Genomic DNA, 25,337 nt, shown 5'->3' with positions numbered 1-25,337 from the left:
CTCTAACAGCACAATTACAGGAGCAGAGGATGAACTATGACAAATGATTTTTAAAAGAATCCATGCATGTTTTGTGTTCCATGCGTGTTCCTTAGGATGACATTTCAGTTTTCATGCTTAATAGGAAAGCATTTTCTCTGTATGCAGACAGCTGTAAAGGATTCTGGACATGAAGAGAGTCAATCATTGATTAATATGGATTCATTTGGTCATCCCCAAATTGATTGTTGTAAAATCAGGATGTTATAAAAAGACCCAAAGGAAAAATCAACATATGCTGCTGCATTGAAAATTATTAATGATAACTGTATATCACCAGTAACTGTCTGTGTTTAGCTTACAATGTTTTCAAGTAAAAATTAATTCCAAGGACTTTAATGAATCAAGTAGTCTTTACTGGCATGAATAAAAAGACTATAAAGTAAATTATTTCAGGCTGGATTATCTGGATTAGCAAGGAGCAGAAATGCATCTTTGTCCTTGTGAGGTTTAGCATAAGAAGAAATTATAGTCACAGTATATTTTCATAGAGAGCCTGTGTGTACTGAAAGTGCTTAAAATTAATTTTGCCATGAAAAACAGGTCCTTCAGGAAAGGTTTTGCTGCAAACCCACCACCTACCAAAAAAACCCCAACAAAACCCCAAAACCCAAGAACCCAAACAAAACAAAAAAAAGGGGGGGAGGGGACCGACTTGCTAGAGAAGTCATCTCAGTTTACAGCAATATTGCAAAAGTCCCTGTTTTTCTTCCAGGTTCTCATGATAGGCTTGCCAAGATGTGACCACAGCAAATGGCCAGAGGCTGCTTTGGGTTTTTTCCATCTTCTCGGTGAGATGGTTACCAAAGATTCCCCTGGACTATTTAAAATAAAAAAAAAAAAAACCCAACCAAAAAACAAAAAACCAAACCAACAAAAAAACCAAAAAAACAAAGAGCAGAAAGCCCACGCTGTTGGATGCCATCTGCTCCTCCTGTGCAGCAGTTTATTCCATTCCCTGCCCAGCCCTGGGCAGATGGTGTCCATTCCCCCCCAGCCCTCTCGAGGGACAGGGGACCTCCACGCCGCCTGTGCGCGGGGAATGAGGGATGGAGGTGCTGCGGGCTGGGGCGAGCTGAGAGGAGGCTCCGGGGGTGATCCCCAGCCCCGCGGGGGCGGCCGTGTCCTGCAGCCCTGCCCAAGGAGCTGCCTCCCGCCTGGGCTGGGCCGGGGAGCGGGGCCGGGCAGGTGCTCGTTGTTCCCGGCGGGAACATGGAGGCGGCGGGCGGGGAGCGGTGATCGCCGCGGGCTGCGCCGTGAGTGTCGGCGGGGCGAGGAGGCGAAGGGACGGGAAGCGGCTGCGGGTCCCGGCGCGGCCCCGCCGCGGGAGCGGGCGCCGCGGGCAGGGGAGGGTGGGAGCGGGTTTTGGGAGGTGGGGTTTGGAAACCTCTTCCACAGGCTGCCGCTTGCGATGACCCCGGGGGGAAGGAGGAGGCGGCAGGGGGGGATCGGCTCAGTGAATGAATGGGCGGCAGCGGCGGCGGCTCCTCTGCTCAATGGCTGCTGGGCTGATACGCTACAGCCCCGCAGCCGGTGCCTCCCTCGCCCTCCCGTATTTTGTCTCAGGCTCGCCTCGTTCGGGGCTCCCCAGACATGTTCAACCAGCAGCAGTTCCAGCAGCAGCTGCTGCAGCTCCAGCACCTCCTCCAGCAGCAGCAGCAGCAGCACCATCACCACCCTCCGGCGCAGCAGGGAGGCCGGTAAGCGCCGCTACGCGAGGCCGGGGATCCGGGGCCTGTCCCGGGGGACCGCTCTCCTCCGCCTCCCTGCGTTCCGTCCCTTCTCGCCGCGGCGGGGCTGGTGCGGGGCTGCCCTCCCCTGGTGGGGAAAGCGACAAAGGGAGGCGGGCGGGGGCTGGGGGCAACGGCCTCGATCGGGGCAGAGCCTGCAGGCACCGAGGGGGCCGGGGGTGCGGGAGGAGGGCGGCGGCCCCTGTGGGGTTTTGCCGTGTCCCCTCAGCGCTCCGGGGATCCCTGTCCGCCGTCCGGGGCTGGAGTCCCCGAGAGCCCGTGGGTGACCCGGGCAGCCCGTGTAGGAGCCGTGGGTGGGTGGATGCTCCGGGCCGAGCGTCGCCCCTCAGGGCGGGCAGGGCCGCCGGGGCTGGGGGAAAACGCCTTCTCCTGCAGAAACACAGCACTCAGCAGAGCCACCCTCAGCAGACACGAGCGCTTGATTGTTTCATTGTTGAACTTAAACTGTTTATTTGCTTTCTCTGGCTGGGTCTGCTGGTCTGGGTGCGATGATTGAACTTATTTCTGCAATGGCACCAGAGCTTAGGCTGTGGCTGAGCACGGTGGGGCAGGGAGGGGATGGAGAAAATCGTGTTTTGTTTATGAAAGGAGAAAAGGCATTTGGCAGAAAATAACCACGGTTTTCCTAAAAAATGCAGGATATGCAACAACTTAGATAGGAGCAGTTGTCCCCGATGAGCTGAGACTTGTAGAATCAACACAAATTCTCTGAAATTATTCATTTGTTTGCAGTTACTGTATCTTTAAAGCCCTATTCTTTGTAAATTCAAAGCAATGGGATGTGAATTTAGGAAGAAAGTTAATTCGTTATTTAAAGAATTATTGTGTTACTTTATCCTTATAAGGCATTTGTCTCTGAGGTAAGCGTGGGAATTTTTCTGTTTTACTCGAAATATGGACCTGCAAATCTTTTTACCATTTTTATATGTTTTATGCTATAAAAAAGCTGTACTTAAAATGCCAGTAAGGGGCTGACTGCTAGATAGCACGGCTGCATCTTACACCTTTAAAAGTATGATTTTTGCGGTATAAATATCTCAGCTCAGAGACTGGAACAATCTAGAGCAGCAAATGTGAAGATGAGCTGCTGTGAATTCTGTTGAAGGGGTTGGGTTTTTTTGTCAGGGTGGATATTTCGATCCGTGTTTGTACCTCTCTTCAGCTCTGACAGATTTAGCTGTGTCAGCAGCGTGCATAGAGGTGGGCCTGACCTTGCAATCGCCTCAAGAAGTGCCTGCCAGTTTCCTCAGACTTTTCTCTCACGTCTGCTCCACCCTCCTTAGAACTGGAGAGTTCTTCCCTGCTGCTTCTTCCTCCTCGTGTTTTAAATATGAAGGCCGTGGTTTATTTTTCCATCTGGTTCTTGCAGTTAGGGGGCACCACTGACAGTTCTGACCTGTCTGGCTCCGTGTGGGAGGTGTTGATTTTGGGAAAATGAGCTTTAAGCTACTGCGAAAACTCCCTGTTTTTTAGAACTTTTTTGTTGTCGTGTTAAATGTAGCTGCTGATCTAGATCACTCATTTCTCCTGATGGGTGCTGCATAATTCTGTAGAACCGCAGTCAGCTCCTGGGCTTTTTTTATGCTGCTTGGGAGGCTCTGTGTGGGCTTGGTGCTAAGGAGTTGTCTCTGACCTCAAATTCTTTGATAGACAATCTGTCAGCTTTGGAAATTCCAGGAGAGCGGAGGACAGAGGATACAGTACCAGTGCATGCTGCCTTTTCATGCACGTATATCAGCCTTTCAGCTGTTTGTTCCTCTGTTTTATGCTTGCTAGGGGCCTGCAATAGAAGGGTACAGTTTTTATTGGGTTTTCATGATTGATGCCTTCTTTTCCAGGGGTTTGCCGCCACCGCAGCAGCAACAGATGCTGAGCTTACGGGCAACGAATCAGCCATCGCTGCTCAATGCCAATCCCATGCTTCAGCGGGCCTTACTCATGCAGCAGATGCAAGGTACTGTCGTTATGGGAAACGCTTACTTACTGGAGTTATTTAATCATCCTCTTGGACTGAAACCATACCATGGCTATTTCCTGCTAAACCAGTGCAGTTCTTGTACTTGGCAGTTCTGTTTGTTGTCTTATTTTATTTATTTTTTTTTTTAACTCTTTTCTTTAAATTAGTCCTTGGTCCTCAGAACAGAGGTTCTTCAGTTGTTGAAAATCACATGTTCCCAGCTGTTCACAACTGGGAGTAGCACTAGGAGGCATCAGGTTAGATGCTAAATACATGCCTTCCCTTTTAGGCTTGATGGAGCAAGTATTTTTTAATCAATATATTTAGATAAAATGCTGAGATTTTGATTTTTTGTTTGTTTTTCTTGGTTACAAGATTAAGGCCATTTATTTAATTATCTGTTACATACACACTAACCTTGTTTGCAGTAGATGTTGTCCAAACTCAGTGAAGTACAAACAAATACAGTATATTGAGGTAGAAGATGGTTTGGGTGTCAATTGTATTGTGAAATTTTGATTCCCTGAAATGAATGTAACTTCTATAGTGGCTAATATTTCTGTCTTTCCATTATTGTGTTTCCACAAGTGAATTTTCCTTTTCTTTTTGTGTTTTCAAAACAAATTTATGAAGCTGCCTTCATAACAGCATTACTAATGTAGAGATAGTAGGAATAAATTTTTGCTCAGTTCTTTTCAACACAGAAAATCAGTACCTGGGATAGTTTTCAAGTGCCTAGTCTAGATTAATGCCTGCAGTTTCTACCTTGCCTGTGAGTCATGCCCAGATGTGAAGACAAAAGATTTATTCTGCATGTCGTTAACTCTCCTTTTGTTCTCTCTTGCCCATTTAACGAGAGGGCTCTCTAGTGACTCCAGTGGCTCTCTACAGATCTCTCTCAGGTTGAAGGGAAAGTGACAGTGAGAAAGGACAATCTGTGCTCTGATGATTGGTGTACATATATTGTCAGGAAAAAATGTGACTCCAGCTTTCAGTCAACCATGCCCCTTCTAGATATCTTTGCAGTCAGTTGACGTTTTTCCTTGAATCTTTTATTGAGAAGTTGTATATAAATAGTGTGCCTAAAGAACCTGGGGCTAATTAGATAGAGCAGGATAAGATATGTTAATGAACACTTTACATGCACTTTGTCTTAGTGTTACTCCTCTTCACCTCTCCATAGAGTTGTGACTTCTCTCAATAACCTAGCTCAGGTAGCCACAGGTAACATGGAATATGGTTGCCGATGTCCACTGTGGCCCTTTTTAGTGATTTGAATTTTTTGGCCATTCAGGTTTGGGTTACATGTAAGAATATCTGATGCTGTGCCATTTCTGCCCCTGGGAAGCATCAACATAAATAATTCATTGCCTGTGTGTGGCTTCAGCAGTGGGAATAGGAAAAGATAAATACTTCAAATCGAAGCAGATGTGTGGAAGCAGAAGATGATTTCTTGTGTTAGATTTTTTTTTTTAATATAGCTATGCCCTTTTGCAGTAAGGGATTATATATGAGAAATAATAATAGATTAAATTGCTTTTGAAGACAAGCACAGGGGGTACTTCCTATTGTGTTGCAGGCTTTTAACACTGTAGCTTGGTTTTTCAGATGTTGGATGCCTGTTTCCAAACTTTGCTGCCCTGTTTTGATAGCTGCTAAAAGGCTGGAGCATGCACTAAGTCAAGTGAGAGAGAAAAAAATGGCAATTTAAGTCCAGGTTACCTGAATGATGGATGATTTCTGAGGATATAGTTGAGGCATCTGGGCTTCTCCGTTCCATCACTCCTGAAATGGGGGTGACAAAGACTGTCTTCAGAAAAAATTTTTGACACTTGGTTAATAGTCTGTGGATGCTGAACTGTTCAGAAAGCAGAGCATTATAATTGGAAATGGCAGAGTCTCAAATGTCAGAGTTGAGGTTGACATGTTGAGCATGCATGACAACCAGGTGGCAGAGAGGACTGTGGGATTTTTTTTTTAAAAGTTCGGTATTGTTTTAAATTAAGTGCTGCTATTGGCTGGTGTTAAAGAGCTCCATGCTATGGTGTGAGCTGTCAGCTGCACAAATGTGGGGTGGATTTTCCTTTTTTTACAGAGAGTTTTTATAAAATGAGACCTTGTTTGTTGCAAACATGAGCGCTAATGTGCTCAGATCAAATAATTGCTCTAATGATCTTTGCCTGGAGTGACAATTATAATTAAATAGCCTGATCCATGGTAATGGTTGCTATCACATTAAATCATTCTGTGTGCTGAAGAGGGTAGAGCACAGAGCACCTATACAGTGCCCAGTAAAGGACAGGCTCTTGTGTAGAGGAGCCCTTCCCTTCTACCTGCTGCTTGTTCTGGGATTTTCTCTCCCCTTTGCACAGTGCAGGGTGGTGAAACGCTGTGTTTGCATTTGTAGGAAACCTGCGTGGATTTAACATGACAGCGCCAGCACTGCAGCAGTTCTTCCCTCAGGCTACAAGACATTCCCTCCTGGGACCACCACCTGTTGGGGTCTCCTTAAAGCCAACTCGGCTGGGCTTCCCCAGCCTCCCATTCCAGCGGCAGAACCGGACCTTCCGCAAGGTGGGATTGTGGTTTCCAGCTGCTGGGGAGCTTTGTGCTCCTTTTACAGCAGCTCTTGAATGTATAGTAGGTAGAGTACAGAGAAGGGAGAGAGCCTTACAAAGAAAAGAATGTTTTGTGCTGTGATGCTGACACAGAAATGCAGAAATAATTTCATCCCAAAGGCTTTTGTGGTCCATATTTACATTTACGATGCAAAGGTTTCTTGTCACTACTTGCCCAAGAGAGAATTCCTCATGATAGAACTGTTTAAACATAGGATATAAAAGGATTCCTTAGAAGTATCAGCTTAAAAGTAATTGCAACAGAAGAAATTCTGGCTAAGTCCTTTGCTGTTCCAAAGCAGTTTGTTTTTCCCAAACAACTTGCTCCTACTGGACACTGCCTCTTTGGGCTGTTCTCCCACTTTTTAACATCAGACTCATATTTGTCCTTGTGGATTTTGTAAAATCTACAATTCTTGTTTTGTAAAAATCTTTCTCACTTCCCATCATTAAGACCTCTTTTCTATCCTGGAAATGGTTCTTGGGTTGACTGCTACTTGCCTCCTCTTATATTGGGATGAAATATGCCAAAGCTATTCTGTTAAAAAGATGTGGTGGATAAGGTAAACTCACACTCTTGGACTGTCCTCCAGAGTCAAAAGAAGAGGGATTATTTTGGACAATCCTTTTCCCTGCCCGTGCACCTCTTGCCAGATTTCCTCTAGCATGACCCTACCCTTTGCAAGCTGGATTTCCTACAGCTGCTGCTTAAAGCGCTGAGGACATGTCCTGGATGCCTGTGGAACTGAAATGCCTTACTAGTCTTGTAGTCCATTGTAAAACATCTATTCCTTTCCATTATCATATGCTGGAATTCCTGTTCCTGCCCCACAGTAAAACTCTGGTGCTTTAGGCAGTGTGTGTTAAGGACTAAGAGCTGGCAGTAACTCTTTCTGCCCATTGCAGGACTTCCAGAGGGCTCCTGACAGGAAGCGGGAATTAGATCCTGGTTCTTCATCTCAGACACAAGGTGATGAGAAAATGGAAATTCCAGAGGGAATGCAAGCAGGGTCAGAGCAGAACAATTCCTCACCATCCATAGGTAAGGGGGAGCCTGTGGTGAAACAACTGCTTGCAAATGTGATAAACTTCTCTTGACTAGTCCTACAGCAAAAACTGGAGATGATTTTAGGCTTAATCAGTAATGTTTCTCTCTAATTGTAAATACTTAAACTGCTTCTGATAGCCCTCTGCTATGTGCTTCATGTACCACTTTTACCTGAATATTTTTGGTTTTTTATGAACCTGCTCCACTTCTCTTGCATTGAAGCCTCTCAGAAGTCCCTTTGACACTGAGCTCTATTTAAGATGGGGGGAATAAAGAAAACTGGTCTGAAATTAAAGCTTCCATATTGCTCATGCAACCAAATCCATCGAGCAGTACCAGTTACAATCAGCATGCTAAGGAGAAGATGAGTTAAAAGTCCTGCTCCAGTTGTCAAAACAGAAACTGCTGGCACTGAATATCTTAATGTCAGATACAGCACAGATGTGGGAATGTCATTTCTGACTGAAGAGTGCGTGATTTAAAACTGCTGACTTTGATGAGACTGTGACCAGAGAATATACTGTGGTGAAAACTGTCTTATTAACTGCTTTCTGTCAGGTAGATGTGCCACCTTGGCTTACATTAACGTTCCCATGATCATGTCTCTTATCACTTAGGTACAGGACTGAAACCCACTTAGTACATATGAACAGAGATTTCTTTTTTTGACCAACACTTCATACATGACATTGCAATAAAATTCAAATATTTGAGGTCATAATCTAACCTAGCAAGTATTTAGTATTATTTGCTCTAGCAGAGCGTCATGGGCATTTGCCATTCAGATATGGAACATGCTTAAGGTGGCATGGTCTGTTTTGCTAAGGAAATCTCCTTCTGTGTTCCTGCAGAGCCAAGAACTCCAACAGAGTCTGTGTTGAGCACTGAGCCTGCAGCAAAAAGACTGAAGAGGTATTTATTGAATGGCGTATTGAGATAGTAACTGAGCTTAGAATTGTTGTCTAATTTTATTTTACTATAATTAAGTTTGTATACTCTATTGGCCTGATGTCTAGCATGTAAGAGGTATTTCAGATGCTTGTGAACAGAAAAATCTCGAGGTGCATGCTGAGATACTGGGTGTTGTGGGGTCTCTGCTAGGGGTGATCCAGTTATGAGAATGAGAAATGAGAAATGCAGCTCATCTCAGTGTGCAACAAAGCTGAGTTGTTCGTGTGTTCTCCTGACAGGATTCTTGTAAGAAGCAGATATTCTTTTCTATTCTGGTGCATTTCTCTAAGTTTCTTCCCTAAATGTCAGAAGAGTGAAATGAGCAGAAAGGGAAAGCCTTGGAACATGTTAGGTTACAGTAGGTGTATGAGAGGGTAGTTTATTTTGAGAAATGATAAAGGAAAGAGAATCAATACACCCTAGCATCCAAGCCTGTAACCATGAGCGTTGAGTCCTGTATCCCTTCTGCAAAGATTGCCTTGCCAGTATCTCTGTCTGTTGGGTAAAAATAGACAAAGGCAATCCTATTATCCCCCAGGGATGTGCGGCAGGCTGGCCTTGGCAGGCCCATCCCGGCTCCTCCGGCCTCCCGAGGGTGCGGCAGGGACAGGCAGGGCTGCATTGCCATCTAGTGGGAAGGCACCTCGCGGAGTTCCCGCTGCCATCTGCACTGGGCTGCTCCTCTCCCAGAACTGCCACCCTTGGCTGGTGTGGAGGGAGAAGAGGAAGGAGGGAATGCAGATTTCTGTAGGCGCTGACTTGAGAATTCTCCAGCATATGTTAACGACGATGAGTCAGGACTCCTGGGTCCTCTTACCTTCCCTGGTAGGCATTCGCCGCCTGCTTTTGGACAAGGTTCCTCACCTCGCTGTTTCCCATCTGTAGATTACAGATTAATGGATAGCTTTAGGGGGAATATTCCAGGATTACACGATCAAGGTAATATCTGAACATCAAAGTAAAACATTAAAGAGTGATAAATATTGTGTGATCAGGGACCATCGTGAGTTATGATTATCAAGAAAGTGAATAAATTCAATTAAAGCTAGGTCGAATACATTTGAGTGCATGCTTTGTTAATCTGTTTGCCAAAGCTAATTTAATTTTAATTACATTAATATTTAGCAGGGTATTAATCAAAGTCCTGTTACATGCACTGAAAACAAGAATCAAGTCTGAGGAATGACAGCTCTCACTGCAGCAAGCCAGCTATTAGGAAAATTCTTTCCTAAGCTGCAGTTAGGGACTGCCAGATTTGATGCATATATTATGGCTGGTATTTACCTAGAATAGATTATTCCTTAGCTTTTTTTTGAAGCGTTTCTAGTATCATCCAATGAACAGATGATAGATCTGTGAAAAATTAGTTTACTGTTCTCGTACTGCCCTTCACAGATGACAAGGGCATTCCCCCATCTATGTCATAAACTTGTTTTTCATGCTTCATTGTTCCACTTCCCTTTAGCCAGGAATACCAGCCTCCTTCTTCATTTCAGGTTTTTCCCAGTTCTGCCTTTGCTCCTATGTACCATCTGTACACCTGGAACAACATCCTCATTCCTGTGCAGAAAGCACTCATCATCTTCAAATCCTCCTTGAACACCCACTTCTAGCATGGCATGACAAGTATCCGCAGAATACCATTTCCTCTTCAAATCATGCTCGTGGTGGCTTTTGCTCCCTTAGATTGCTCCTTAGGTTTGCAGTTCAGGCTGCAAACCCTCGCCCTGCGTGCTGGCACCATCTGTGTGTGGTACCATTAGCGTTGAGCCTGCTGGCAGCACCTGACAAATAATGTTAATGCCAGTCACTCTTGTTTAATTCGTGTTTGCAGTGCCCAAACCCTGCTGCATATTTATAGCCGTGTAACCCAGTTCCATTATCACTTATCAATCTGATAAATTATGCGGTGTGCGTGTGTTCGGATAACGGGATGCGGTACCTGCGCTATCGGCTGTCCTGCTTGTGCAGAAGGTGCTGCTCCCTCTTGGCAGAAGGACACCAGCAGGTGGGAATTTGAGCCGCCCTCAGAGCAGACAGTCAAGTCATGGTGGAAAGTTAGTCCTGACAGAAAAATGGGGGATGGAGAAAGAGACTGCAGAGAACACTTTGTGCCCTCTGGAAGGCAGACATTTGTTCTCAATGGTCCCCTCAGGAGCGGTTTTCTCTTAGCAGATCACCAATACCAAATAAAACAAAGCAAGGCTGTTTTGATCTGCATCTTGTAGAGTTTCACTTCCCCCACAAGCAGAGCTGTAGGGACTCTGAAATGAAACACGACTGGTATGAATAGAGCAGGCAGCTGTGCTGAAATCCCTGTAAAGGCACCATGGAGAACTCCAGTTCTGATAGGTCTCTTCTCTCATGCACAGAGCAGCCAGGAGCTTTGTTCGGGTGTTCCAATTTCCCTACAGGTCATCAGTCATGACAAGAGAGAGCTCTCAGAGCTCTTACTAAGAATATTTCTTGTATGAACTCCATTCCCTTCAGGCTTCTGGCAGGAGAGGGCAGCTGACCAAAAGATCAGTTGTAACCTTCTCGTCCAGATTATTTGGCTGCTGTTTCTGAATCCGTTCTAGAACACCCACTCTACATTATTTTTATTTATTTCTGCTAAATTCTTGCCTGAAATACCACTTCCAGTAGCTTACTGATTTGTGAGTTTAGTGGAGAGTGTGGTAGGTTAGACCCCAGCCTGTGCCTTGGTGTGCCTTTTGAATCTCTTGTCTGTAACATGGCAATTAAGGTACTTTTCTTGATATCCTTGAAGTGTGACTGGGGAGTCTGCGTTAGAGGATGCCACAGACAGCAAGAAAGCAGGAGTCTCATGCACCCATGTCCAAGCTGATGGTGAGTTGCTGAACCCTGTGGTTTGAACTTTTAGGGCACTCCTTGCTGGAACTACACCTGTAGGTCCCGTGAGTCTACAGAAATGTTCTTCCCCCAGTCGTACAGGATGGGGAAAGGAGGATAAAATCTAGGAACCAAATCCAGACTTTGTCCCCTAATACCTGTTACCTGCCAAAGGCAAATGATTGGATGTTTCTGTCTTTATTAAGGATAAGGAGAAAGATCTGTGAACTGGCTTATGGCCAACAGTGCTGTGAGGAAAGCTCCCTGACTTCACTCACCTGCTGCTCTGTTTTTCCTGTCATTGCTGTTTTGATTTAAGGCTGCTAAAAGGACTCTTCCTTCTTAGGTACAGACAATGCAAAGGAGTACACAGCTGAAGATCTCTCCAGAGAGAGGAAATTCTCTGAGGAACCGAAGGCTCCTGAGGTGAGCAGACACCGCTCCGTGCAGGGGTGGTGCAGAACATACAACCTCCCCCTCCATCCTGGAGAAGCTCGTTGCCACTGGGAACCAGCTGGCACCCACGTCTGGAGCTCTGTCTCCTGCAGTAAGCTGTTGTCCCTGGCAATAAGGCATAATATGTCTGCAATTAGTGCACAGTCTGCTCTGACTTGCTGCTTTTGTACCTCTGCTGGCCTGTTCCTTACCTACTGCTGCCTATGGATGGGGCATTCATTAATATTTTTGTATTCAGCTGGAAAGATGGAAAGCTGCATTGAAAGAGTTACTTAAAACTCTATATATGAAGGGCCATAGCTAAATACATCTTTCATATTCATAAAGAGCAAGTGCAAAAAGACTCAGGTGGTGTTAAAAGATGCAACCTGAGAGTCTTTTGTATGAAATATGTGGCCCCCCTGCTGGATGTTAAATCAGGACCTTAGGCTGTGTAAAGCTGTGAGCAGACAAAGATTTAACCTCAGGTGTGAATCAGACTTGACAGTCTTCCATAATTGGAGACATTTATTGATGTGATCAAATGTATCATCCTGCCCATGTCTGATTTCCTGACTCCATCAGGTGTTGTGCTGAGTAGGCTTTAGTTTTGCTGTGGAGAAGCATGAGCTGATTGTGTCCCTTACCAACAATTGTTTGTGGCTCCAGTCCCCAGAGGCTGGATCATGCAGCGGCTGCAGAGGCTGCAGAAACAGCCATCTGTGCTAATAGGGCTGGTGCTATCACACAGGGATCGCTGATTTAGCAGCTTTGGGAGGAGTGTGTATGAGAGTCCTTCTGATCACCTCCTGTGGGTTCAAGCTTACATGCATTTTCCTAAAGGGTAAAGGGCTTAGATTACATACAAAAAGCAGGTGTAATTTTTAGAGTCTTCTACTGAGGGATTGAACTTAATGTTGGTTTCTTCTTTTGGCAGGTGTTGAGCTCTGGAGGTTCACTGAAAGTGACTATTCAGCAGAGCAGTGAGAGCAGAGCTATCAGTACAACAGCCCTGAAACCAGGGCACTGGGCCTGCGACGTGGGCACAGCTGATCCCAACCCAGAATCAGTCCTTAAATTCTACTGTTACATCTGCAAGACCAACTGCTGCAGTCAGCAGGTAAAAATGCACAGGTCTGACAGGGATCCAGGTGGTCAAGAGATTGGAATTAGATGGCTGGGTGCCAAGGGGGTTTGTTAGCAAGGGCTCATGCTTTAGGAGCAAAGAACATAAGAAATGGTGACAAGCATGCAGATAAAATAAACCTCTCCTGAGAGCTGGCAAGCAACCTGCTAGAGAGAGAATGTGGGTGGATCTACAGGCGGCTATGCTCTTAAGCTTTTATATTTCATTGTTAAACAGCAGTCAAAAGAAAGGAAAGCATAGCTCATACCTATTATTTTGTATGTTTTAGATATATTTAAAAGGATTTTTCTCCTAAACTCTCTTTCAGAATTTCCAATCCCACATGGCTGGAATTCAGCACCAGCAGCGACTTGGGGAGATTCAGCACATGAGCAATGTTTGTTTTGTTTCACTACTGCCCATGGTGAAACAGCAGAAGGTGCTAGCAGGAAAAGATGGGTAAGTGTTGGTCTGCAGCAGAAGATTCAATCTGTATGTGGCCCTACATGGGTTCTACAATTTTTCACTGCACCAGGGTGCCTCTCAGTTTTAGGTAAGACACAAACCCCCTCTGGTTTCAAGTGCTTTAATCTCCTTCAGGCAACTTTCTGTCTTGCTTAAGGATACCAGAGTTGACTTCGACCTGTGTAGTTTTTTAGTACAGTAGATTGAGTTGGAGACCTGTTTTATATGGTGCATTTCTGTCAGCACAAGCTAAAGCAACCTATAAGTGGGTGAGAAGGAGAGAAGATAAATCCAAGCCTGTAAAGATAGGAATTGTGAAGAAAACAATGCCAGAGACAGATTGCTAACTGCAGTATTCCATGGAGAATGAAGAAGGTGTGACTTACAGCTCTCTCTGTTGTCACTTCAGAGAGACCCAGCAGCGGTGGTGTAACACGTGTCAGGTGCATTTCACAGGGGACCTCATCAAACATCGCAGGACCCAGGAGCACAAGGTAACAGCCATAGCGTGGACTTCATTTTGCACTGACCTTTTGTCTGGGGATTAAATTGAAGTGTGTAGCATCTCCTGCTCCCCAAGCAGCAAAGGAAAAGGGACTGAAGTGGAGGGATACACATCAAGTTCTTGACAGAACTCCCTCCCTAAGGGCACTGCAGTGCTTCCTCCTGCCTCTGGCATTGTTGGAACTTCCAGTTGTCATGATGTGTCAGTATGGCCTGAGGCACCTGTTTTACATACTCTAGTATGTAATTCTTGACTTTTCTTAAGAAACATGGCTTATCATACTCACCTAATCAATTGAATGGAGGAATTGGTGGGCAGCCTCTTTAAGCTGAACTTCAGGCAGGCCAGCACATTTATTGACTTTTAGGGAAGAAGTGCCAGAACACCTATTTTAAGACACACTTATTTTTGCTCTGCATGTTTGTAATCTTTTTGGTGGATAAGAGTTAGAGAATCCTTTCTGCTGAAAAGACTAATTTCTTTGTAGTCTCCCAGGATGCGGGGTTGATTTTGTTTCAAGATTCATTTATATTCCTCCAAAGCAGTGCCTCTTGTGACTTATGGAATTGTCTCTCTTCCCTTAGCTGGCCAAACGCTCGCTTCGTCCTTTCTGCACTGTCTGCAGCCGCCACTTCAAGACCCCTCGCAAGTTTGTGGAGCATATGAAGTCCCCTGAACACAAGCAGAAAGCCAAAGAGGTAATGTTGCCTGGGTGGAGAGCTGTGCAGGTCTGGAGGCAGCTACACTGTAGAGCAGGATAACTTTCTACTTCCCTCACTACTTCAGGGCTGAAAGGAAGATATGCAGTTCTTCCTGTGTTAATTTTCATCTTTTGCTGAACTTCAGTTGTTAGCACTGCAAGAAGTTGAGTGAAAAAGGGAGAAGGTGTTGGATGTGCCTGGAAGCGAAAGAGCTTTATGCCCCTCCTACAGTCCTTCTCCTCATCACATACAATCTGTCCTGAGTCTGGGCTCTTCCTTGGTTAAGTGGCGAGTGCAAAGTTGATCCGATCTTTCTTTTCTGTACCTTACAGGTTAGGCTAGGAGAGAAGGAGTTGGGGAGCCCAGAAGATTCAGAGGAGTTGATCACTGTGGATGCTGTTGGCTGCTTTGAAGATGATGATGAGGAAGAGGATGAGGAGGAGGGAGGAGCTGGTGAGGAGGAAGACCGTGATGTAGTGCTTATGGAGAATGAGGATTCTGCTGCCAAGCAGGTATGCTGTGCTAAAGAGGAAGGAATGACCTATCTGAGAATCTGCTGTGGGATCCTATGACTTAGTTGGTCTTGGCTGCTTGAGCTCAGACTTTTAAGAGTCTGCTCAACCTTGCACAGAAGTAGGGTGGGACTCTAGGGTTCTTCCAGAGCTCAGGGTGATGCAGAAGAGAATCAGGCACTATGTGTGGGATGTATGAAGGTGTTTTTGCTGTGCTGTACAGCTTCTGCTGTCTTCAGATAAACTTTGTTGAGGAGCACAAAGCAGTATTGACATAATCTCTCTGAACAGCCCAGCAGTAGCTGGGTCTGATAGCAAATGTGTAGAGGTTTATCTTGACAAATACATTCCCAGCAGAGAGCAGTTACCAAGAAGGAGGTACATAGCTAAGCTCCTTCAGGCTTGGAGTGCAAGGGGAGATTTTAACCCTCGTAATGAAGTGGTCTGCTGACATTGGGGTTTGCATCTGCCTCTGATCAGAGGCTGTGCAACTCTGTCTCTGGTACGTGAATCCTGTTTTGCTCCCAAACTTACCAGAAAAATGCAAGAGCCTGGCAATTGCCATAGATACAGTGGGCACTAATGTTCTTTCGGTTTCCAGACTGGGCTGAAGGAAGTGTCTTTGGAGGATTACGAAGGAAGTGAGAAGTATTGTCCAGACACAGCCTATGGTAAGCAAGCAGAGCTAAGCACAAAGGGCCACAGAGCCTTCTGTACATTCTGTATCTGTAGGAGAGGATGGTCTCTACCTACTATAATGACTTCTTGGGCCATGGTGCTCCAGCATCTGCATTGGACTGGTGCAGGTCATTGCAGCCTGGAGAAGAACCTCTCCTGAGAGCAGGATGTTTCTTTATTACTGTTTGATAAAACATAAGGATGTGATTGATGTTTGTCAACTGCCTTTTGCTTTGAAGAAGGGTGAGAGCCAGATATATTTCTAAGGTAGGACATGGAACAAACAGGGCAGGAGTACTGAAGAAAGTAGGCAGCAAATGAGGGATGCTCTGGAAAGATGGAGTCAGAAAGCATAGTGATTGGAATGCTTTCCAACAGAAATGCAGCTTGCAGAGAGATACTGAGCATCACTGACAGTATCAAACTCTCTGCTAGACCCAAACTGTGCATGTTTCCTCTGCTTCAGAACCCCCACGCTGTACCGAGCAGTTCCTCAGCCGTGCTGCTGACCTGGTGGGCAGTGGTGCCTCCAGATGGCTGTGTCTGCTCCCCACCCTGAAAGTGACTGACTTCAAACCCCGAGCGGCCACTCGTGTTTGAGGAGGGCAGCTCTGCAGAGGCTGTTTTGTGCCCAAGGAGAGCTCTGTTTACACGATTCTTCCATATCGCTGTAACCTTCCACTATCGTGTGGCAGATGGAATAATGATTCATGCTGTGAATGTTCTCTGCGTGTTCCTCTTGCGCGCCTGCTGTCTTCTGCTTGGTTTGATCCCATTACATTAGATCACATGTTCTCTGTAGTTTTCCATTGTATTCTTTTCTCCCTTTTTACCCCCTTAACACTCTGTGTAGTTTCTTTGCTCTGGCAACCAGATTTCTCTCTGAATATCAACCACAGCCATTCCATGGTAAGATGAGATATTCAGCAAGTCATCTTGCAAATCCCTGATTAACAGAAGCAAAGCTTTCCACCTCTCCTTTTTTACTCCCATCCCCCTTCTCTTTTAACATGCTTTCATTATTTGAGTTCCATTCAATGTGATCTGTGATTTCCCTTCCCCTCCCGTTTCGCAGGCCTGGATTTTCTGGTCCCCGTCGCAGGTTACCTCTGCAGGCTGTGTCACAAATTCTACCATAGCGACTCCGCTGCCCGGCTCGCACACTGCAAGTCCCTGATGCATTTTGAGAACTTTCAGGTTAGACCCTTTGGCGATTGCATGGCCTGGCATTTGTTACCCCGTGCGTGTCTCTCCAGTGAATCCGCCACGTTAGCTGTCTCGTCTCCAGCTCATTTCTATCATCCTTGGTGTCCATTATGCCATAGCTTTCTCCTGGTGTGCTCTGTCTTTGTCTCCCTTGGCCCTTGTAGATCTAAAACCAGTCAAGTCCTGCTTCCCAGCTACTGCTGCTGTCATCTTTTTGCCTGTTTCTGGCTGGGAATCTTCCTCAGAGTGTCCGCTCTGTTTGCTGAACCTGTGGAGTCTGTCATTTAGTCTAGGCCTCTTCTCTGTTAGATTACAGTTGATCAAGGTGGGATTGAGCAGGAGAGAGAGGCTGTTCCTTGTAAAGAAAGCTGGTGCATATGCATCTCCAGGTGTGATACTGCAAGAACAGCTCCCTTAGCCAAAAGTGTGAGTGTGATTTGTCCAGGAAGAGGCCTGGTAAAATCAGATACCTTAGAAATCTGAAAATTGAACATTGCAGACTCTTTGTGATAGAATCTTTGTGAGAGTCCATTTGTCCTCAGGGTCAGCCTGCAAGAGGAAGTCTGTCTGTCTGTCTCTCTCTGTCTGCTACCCTTTCCTAGAAACTCCTTAGCACAAAGCTCTGCAAACTGATGCTGTTCTTTTGCTTTTCTGGCTCCACCTAAAGAAGCCATATTGCCCCTTGCTGCTTTTGTATCTAAAGCTTTTCTTACTGGGCTGGCCTGGAATCTGCCTCCATTGTTCTGTCCTTGTTGACTTGCTAGGGGGTGAGGGGCCTGGATTAGTGCTTGTAGAGGGTACTCAGGGTTTGCAATGTTTCTGCCCTATCCCGTGACCATTGCCTGGACCCTCCTGTAGGGGCGAGCACTATTTCCTGTCCTTAGCAAGGAGGGAGGCTCCCACATCGACTTTGTCCTCTGCCTGCACCCATAATCCACTCCCAAAAACTACTGTGCTTCTCTACCACCTTTTTAAATAGTGTTTTGAAAAAATCCCACACACACATACACAGACATACACACCTAACCTCCCAAAACTTCATGGTATTTTTCTAGTCTTCAGATAGAAGAAACTATTCCCAGTTGGCCATCACTGCCTCCAGGAAGGGGTGGAGTGATTTAGAATTCTGCCAGCAGTCAGAGCAGTGGATTTGGAATGGGAGGAGACCACAGCTGTTCCCTCATGGTTGCTCATCCTCTCCCACTCCTGCAGCTAGTCATTTCAGGAATGAAGGAATTGGACTTGCTGTTTTCCTGGCTTGTTTTAGATCACCATAGAGTGAAACTGCAGCAGCAGTCGTTTATGTCACTCTTTTGGCCCACTTAGAGCTGAAATCAGATGCTCTTCCAATGCATGCTGGAGTGACCTGGGGAGTTCATGAGAAGAGTCCAGACTTACATATCTGCAGGCAGATAACTATTATTCTTGGCTGCCCAGGTGCCTTGGGGTTGTCACAGTCTGAGTTAAATCACTGCCAGTTGCTGCAGTATGCTCAGCAGAGTAGCTCAGCAGAGGGTTTCAAAGCAGAGAATTGTGTGCTCTTAAGACAATTTACAGCTCACTCTGGACACCAATCTGCATGCCTGCACCTGCTTAGGTTTGGGTACACTATGACTCGACTGATCTAATTCCAATGTGATATGATATTGTTCATATCCTACGATTTCAGGACAGAGGAGGAACAAGCCTGCAGTGATAAACAGAATTACAATGTAAAGCTGCCTGTCAGATGTGCTGTAATTCTACACTGCAGACTGTTGAAAGCCATTGTACTCAAAATTTCCTTAAATTGTCAGGTGTAATGCTAGTGCCACTTCAAGGAAGCCTTTCAGCAGGCAGCTGAAAGGAAGCTGATTATGAAAGGAACTGCTGTGGCAAAGAGTGAACTTCAGTTTGTTCCTTTAGGTCATGCTCTGTCTGGGCATTGAGGACTGGGTTCCTGCTATATGTTAATTAGCTACAGTGAGTTGTTTTCCTGAAATCCAGTCTAGAACAGGTATAGTAGCCATTTTAATCTCTTCACAGAACTCTACTGGTTCATCATGATAGAGAGTGCAAATGAGTCATTTTATTGATATGTTTACCTTTACTCTGTGGAAAACCCCAGTGACTTGTAAGGAGATATAATTGATATTGTAGCCTTCCTGTCAACAGTTCCACTGACTGTGCAGATTGTATCAACAGAGTGAAGAATCTTTCAGCTTAAGCCTTGCTTTGGCTGATAAACATTAAATCACACCAGTAGCTGAGGGCTGTGCAGAGCCTCACATGCTCAGGGTATGTGTCCTGGCAGTAGCTGAAGCAGAAGCTGTCACTTGCACTGTTACATCTGCAAGGTCCTGAGTCTGAGATTAACAGTTGCCAGATTGTGATTTCTGTCTCAGGAGCCACAGGTCTGCCATGCTCAGCATTAAGTAATGCAAGAGGGACTTCAGTTTTTAATACCACTTTTCCTCACAGGAGCCGACCCTTCTCTGTTGAGAGCCTCAGCAGCCAGGCCAGGAGCTGCTGAGATCATTTGTGTCCCTGCCACTCACCACTGTTTTTGTACAGGTGTTCCTGGACCAGCTGCTGCTTTGCTGCAGTGACAGGAGCTGAGCTGGGCTTCTCTCTCACATTGGTTTGTTTGTATTTGCAGAGATACAAGGCAGCAAGGCATCGTGCCACAACTGCCTACCCCGAGGCTCCTTTGCATTCCCAGGGCTCCAGCTCCCAATTGCTGGATGATCCAAAACAGCCTCTTGCTACAACAGCACATGCCAGCAAGATGAATGATGATTGTGGGATAGATAAGGAGGGCACAGAGCTGTCAGACCTGCAAGAACAAACTTCAAGGTCTCTGGAGGGTAAGGGTGAGCTGGCCACCTCTAGGCCAGAGGGCAAGAGCCTGGCCATTGTGACTGATGATGTGTGTGATATCATGGTTGTAGAAGAAGAAAGTCTACAGGAAGAGAACAAGACCACTGCCACTAGTGCCGGCTGCCTGTTCTCTGAGGAGAGCCACACCACAGGAGAGTCACTGGGACGTGAGGAAGAAGCCAACACAGCCAGGCAGAGGGCAGGCACAGATGACCACCAGGATCCAGGGAGTGGAGGAGGCTTAGGACAGCACGAGGCAGCAGAGGCAGGCCAGGAGGCAGCAGCAGAGCCTTCCTCCCTTGCCAAAGGTGAGACAGCCGGTCTCACCTCTGCTGGGTGCAGACGCTCTTCCAGGCGCAAACCCAGATAGAGTGGCCTTAAAGGAGAGCCCTTTACATATGATATTTGCTGGAAATGTTTATTTTCTGAGTCTTTTAATAGAGCAAAACCTTCAACTTTACTGCTGTTTTTATTTTAAGAATAAATAAGCCTGGCTTTAGCGTGTCTAATACAGGATAGTGTTGTTTATTACTTGTTCAGTTGGGATACAGCAGTTATGTGGAAAGACTGAGACTTGGATTGTTGAACCTGAAAGAAAATGGTAATGGGATTTCCATAGGGGACAAACTTCATGGAGTGATGGATGCAGACTTAAGAATTCTTTGTAGTTCCTCTCATTTCCTTTCAAGGCAGAGAAAATGTTTATCTCTTGGGAGACTCTGCCAAATTCTGCTTCTCAGAACACTTTCCTTTCTAAGACACACACTGTTGGACAAGCAGCCTTGGACAAGTCCTAAGCTAAGCAAGAACATGCACCTTGGTCCTTTGTTAATACTACAAGGCTTAATCCAATCTGTTCTTACACTGGGGACTCTCAGGAACAAATTTTGTTTCAAACTGATTTCAATAAAACAGATTTCTTTTAAATAACCTCTTTAACTTTCCAAAAAATTCCTTTAACTCTACATAAGTAGAACAGCAGGACTTTGTTGCTGTCTGATTAGGAATGGCAAATAATGCAGCAGCACACGCTACCTCTTCCAAGCAACAATAAGAGGCCATTTATTGAAGAGCCATGGCATATATATAGGATAGATCACAAAAAACAAAGTAGAAAAGACTCATTGGTCTGAGAAGGCAACACCTCAGAAAACATGCTTTCTGCAAAATATCGCGAGATGCTCACACAGCTCGGTGGTCAAAACCAGGTGTTTATCTGTGGTGGTCTTTCTTCCTTCTCTTGTTTTGTCTCTGAGAAAAACCCCCAGCCTGGGAAAGGTCCGGGCTGAAGCTGAGAAAGCCAACAGCCTGGGAAAAATCCAGATTGGATTTTTCCACGAGCCTTCAGCAGTGTCCACAGGACTTGCTTCAAAAGTGCTGGCTTTAGGACATACGTGATCACAAGGTACAGACCAGACCTCTTGTTCCTTGTCAGAATGTACAGGGAGGGCTCTCCTTTCTATTGCTGATGCCATGGTGGGGACTAACCAGGATGCTCTGCCTCTCTCCACACCTCAGTCCTTAATGGCAGCTGAAGGAGTGGGGCAGCTCCCAGTTACAGTGGTCAGAAACATCACCCTGGTAGCTTGTCTTACCTGCTTGGAATGTAGTGGAAGTGTCCAGTGCTCTGGAACCATGTGCCAATATTTTGTATATCACAGTTAATGTTATTAAGGGAGCAGCTGTAGCTTCAAGGCAGCAGCTGGCCTAGGGCCTCCCTCTCCAGGGCTGTCACCAGAGTTACACTAAGGGACAAGCCTGGAGTCAGGACAGACCCTGCTGACTGTGCTAAGGGAAAGGGGTAGAGCCGTAATACTCCTGTCTTGGATTTAGGGAAAAGAGAGCACAGATAATTTTTCCACTTTGTGAAGAAAGCCTGCCTGCAAACTACCTACATGGCCTCAGGTTTCCTACAACCAGCTTTAACCAAGTAAGAGTGCCAGGCTCATGTTGGGGAGCAGAAAGAACCAGCTCTCCTACACCCACCCTTATGCTTCTACACCTGTCTCACAGCTAAAGGAAAACAGAACACGGAGATGAATGGCAGGATACAAACACAGAAGGAACAAGAAACAGACACGAGGCACCTCTGCTATTCAAGTTTTACATTAAATTGGTGGCCAGTAACTGTTCCCTTAGCAGCACCAGCTGAGAGCATGTGGTCAGACTCTAGGCAGGAGGCTGGGATCCCTGCACATCAGCTCCCGTGTTCAGCTGCTTGCTCTGCTGCTGGAACTCCAGCCGGGTCTGGCGGTTGGACTCCAGCAGTTCCTTCAAGCAAATGTTTAGGTGATCATTCTTCTCCTCCAGGTGATCCAAGCAGGAGTTGATCTGGTCCAGCATGGAGTTTATTGCTGCATATTCTAAAAGCAAGGGAAATGAGAGACTGAGCAATGTAATTACATTGTCACTGCAGTCAGAGCAGGCAGTGAGAGCTCTGGCAAAACATGCACACAGCATTCTGGCTGTGCCTTATTTGCCCCTGGGTAGGTAAAGTAAAATGCAACTGAATCCTGCATGTAATCTGTTCCCTGACCAAATTAGGCCAATCGGAAGCTGGAACACTGGTAACAAGATCTAAGACAAGGTACCTGGGCAGTCCAAACCCATTGTGGGCACATCTGAGAGTCTCAGATCTCACACACAAACGGCCAGCCACAGGCTGAGTACTGACTGCAACAGTACCAGAAAAATCCCAAAGACAAGTCAGCCTTTTTAACTGCCTTTGGAATCATCTTTCCTGATAGAATAGGCATTTTGTCAGCATGTTGCAGGGTTTATTTTCTCTGAATTGTCTGGATAAGGCTTCCAGGCTGGGCTGTGTTTCACTCAGGCCTCGCTGGAGTCAGGCTGCCCTAACAGTGCAGCCATCATGGCTGTGGCAGGAGCAGGGGATGAGCCCAAAGGTGCTGGTAGTGGCACCATTAATTCCACAGGAAGATAAGTGCTGGGCACCGAGTTCAGCAACAGGATTTTCATGCCCTATTAAGGCTTTGGGTACTTCAGATTAAACCCAGATTTACTGCAGATTATCCTGGCAGTTGGTTCTCTAGGTACAGTTTCTAATTCACAGCATTGTTTCAAGTGCAGCAGTTTGCCTCAGTACAATGGCATTTCACAGTGGTGTGTGTTAGCACTGTACTCAGTTGAAGAGTGCTGTGCTACTGCATCAAATACTTGGTTTTGTATTGCTCCAATCAATAGTCACACAATCCTGAAGAATAACAAAAACCCAAACTGAAAAAACAGGCAAGATAAACTGCTGAGGTTATTCAGGACTCCTGGGGGGCTCCCAGATGGAGGCAGCCCCATGTTCTTTTCTGAAGCCACACAGCTGGATGAGTGCAGGGAGGCAGAGGTGGAGCTGTGACCTGTGTGCTGATGCTGAAATCCCCAAGACCAGCTCTGCCCCACTCAGCTGCCCCTCTGCCAGGGTGTCCTGGTGCCCCAGCACACCTGGTCCAGGCACTGCCATTTCCAGCAGCTTTAAAAGAACTGTGAATATTTAAACATTGATGTTATTTCCATTATTAATAGCTAAGAAGTTTCATTATAAAAAAACTAATTATCCTCCTTTTCTTATAACCATTTTGGAGCCATTCAGAGTGTTGCAGCCTTTAATTCTTTGGAGAATTGTGTAATGTTGCATTTGAGCTCATTAATAAAAGTTTGGCCTTGCAGGTGTACACAGGTGGCATTACAAGCGAGAGCACTGATGATGTTCTTGGACTTAAAAATCAATCCCACAAACACATGCTTTTCAAAAATGTGGCAGTTATCAGTATTTTGCAAACTATCAGCATTTTTCAAGGTACATGAGTTACAGCTCTTCAATTCGATGATTTCATATTCCACTGAAATGGTGAGCAGATCCCAAGCAGACAGAACTACTGGCAAGGGACATTCATCAACTTGGTAAGAAGTCTGTAATCACAGCAGAAGCTTAATCTTCTCAGTGCCTAAAACTCAGATGAAGGTTATGTAATTTGTGCAGCTTTGAGAAATGAAAAAAAATTTAACCATTTAAAAATAAGCTGTAAAAACCTTTTATTTGATTGTTTTTCATTAATTGCAAGCTTGGTGGATTTTTGTGGAAACATAGCCACATCCCTACTGGAAATACTGAGCAGGAGTATGGCAATTGCATTAACTCCTCTACATTTTTACAAGAATAGTTGACAAAAAACAGATTTCCTACTTGAGATGAAGGAAGAGATGCACGGCCTCAATCCCACTAGATCAGGAAATAGCTGTTTTATGACTAGCTACTGCACACAAAGCCCAGTTAATTACAAGCTGAACAACCCAATTAGTTAGGATGTAGATCCAACTTAGTGACTTTCTCCATCACATCCAAAGTGCCTCTTAGCTCTTCAAAAAATGTGAAATGCAAATCACTGTGATGATATAAAGCAGTGCTTGTGGTGTTTCAGGGCAGAAATTACTGTCCTGTCACTGCAGCTAGGTCCCAGACACAACCCCTAAAATCACCTGTGTGGATCACATCTGCGAACAGAATGTTTTGGGAAAAAGCAGAACCCAACTCCACCATTTCTAACAAGAAGAACAGGAAAGTCTTTACTCTGAAAGAATTCCAGTTTTAATAGTGACCTCTACATCCACATAACTGCTCTGCTGTCGTCTCACTTCCTCCATGGGCTGGTTCTAACCAGACAGGGCAATATCAGGAACTTCATACCGAGGCACTCCAGAAATGCCCCAAAGTGGAATTTACCAAGCTACCTGCATTAAAATTCCCTTTTTCTATGCATGACTACTTCTCCCAAATCTGCCCACGTGATCTGCCAGTGGTTTCGAAACTAAACATCTTCTTTCTTGATATCCGCACCCCGGACACCAGCAAAAGCACAAAATAATTTTTTTTCACAAGAAAAAAATCCACCCCAGGGCAACACGTAGGTGCCCCATGGGAATCAGAGTGGGAATCAGACCCTGCGGCATCTCAGCCCCACTGCCGTGCAGCGAGTGCATCGCTGGCGTTGGGCACCGCTCCCGGCAGAACATCTGGGCACACCTGCGCTCTGCCACCCGCAGAGCAGGAAGCCACGCCAGGCTATCCTGCGCCACGGGATCCCCTCCGAGATGGCGGCCTCGCTCTCCCCCACGCACCTTCCTCCTCGAAGCTGTCGCCCCCCTCGTCACCGTCGTCGTCGCTGGTGCCGCCGCCCAGCACGTGCGGGTCCCCGTTGGGCCCCGACATCCCCCCGCGCCGCGGCGCCGCCCGCGCCCCCGCGCGCCCGTGCACGCGCGGCGCCTCCAGCCAATGGGAGCGCAAAGCGCCTTGCGCGTCACGCAGGCCGGCGCTGCGGCGAACTCTGTGGTTCGCGCCGAGGCCGCGGGGCTTGAGCGTGCGGGCGGGCGCGGCGAGCAGCGCTGAGCAGCGGGCGGCTCCGGTGGTCAGCGTCCCGTTCCCCGTTCCTCGGGGACTGTTCTCGGCCTTAGGCTGTGTCCTTGCCAACCCCAAGTGTCCTCAGGTCCTCCCAAGCTCCCCTGGTTCGGGGCCGCCATCAGCACTAAGCGCTTCTTTCCCAGCAAAAGTGATGCTCCGTATGGATGAATCTGCATCCTGTCGGTGCGGGCCATCCCGTCCCAGCGAGGACTTTGCTGCTGAA

At 46.3% G+C, this 25,337-nt stretch overlaps 2 protein-coding genes across 2 annotated transcripts; one reads left to right on the top strand and one right to left on the bottom strand.

Annotated features, from left to right (window-relative positions):
- Positions 1-1,136: 1,136 nt before the first annotated feature.
- On the top strand, positions 1,137-20,215 carry CIZ1 (CDKN1A interacting zinc finger protein 1). The gene is made up of 17 exons (XM_056504963.1): positions 1,137-1,295; positions 1,606-1,739; positions 3,629-3,744; positions 6,155-6,321; positions 7,272-7,407; positions 8,265-8,325; positions 11,135-11,214; positions 11,564-11,643; positions 12,590-12,772; positions 13,107-13,237; positions 13,653-13,737; positions 14,333-14,446; positions 14,782-14,961; positions 15,563-15,632; positions 16,715-16,836; positions 19,484-19,691; positions 19,776-20,215. Exons 2-17 carry the CDS (start codon positions 1,633-1,635, stop codon positions 20,072-20,074), a joined length of 2,139 nt encoding a protein of 712 aa, XP_056360938.1. The 5' UTR covers positions 1,137-1,295; positions 1,606-1,632; the 3' UTR covers positions 20,075-20,215.
- BBLN (bublin coiled coil protein) lies at positions 20,155-24,969 on the bottom strand. Its single transcript, XM_056504964.1, has 2 exons — positions 24,835-24,969; positions 20,155-22,067 (listed from the first exon to the last, which is right to left on the bottom strand). The coding sequence occupies exons 1-2, from the start codon at positions 24,923-24,925 to the stop codon at positions 21,874-21,876; spliced, it is 285 nt and encodes a 94-aa protein (XP_056360939.1). The 5' UTR covers positions 24,926-24,969; the 3' UTR covers positions 20,155-21,873.
- Positions 24,970-25,337: the final 368 nt, after the last annotated feature.

Source organism: Oenanthe melanoleuca, chromosome 17 (genome assembly GCF_029582105.1).
Source record: "Oenanthe melanoleuca isolate GR-GAL-2019-014 chromosome 17, OMel1.0, whole genome shotgun sequence".
In the NCBI taxonomy this organism is placed as follows: domain Eukaryota; kingdom Metazoa; phylum Chordata; class Aves; order Passeriformes; family Muscicapidae; genus Oenanthe; species Oenanthe melanoleuca.
The sequence above is the reverse complement of the archived record's forward strand: the minus strand, read 5'-3'. Positions and strand labels throughout refer to the sequence as shown.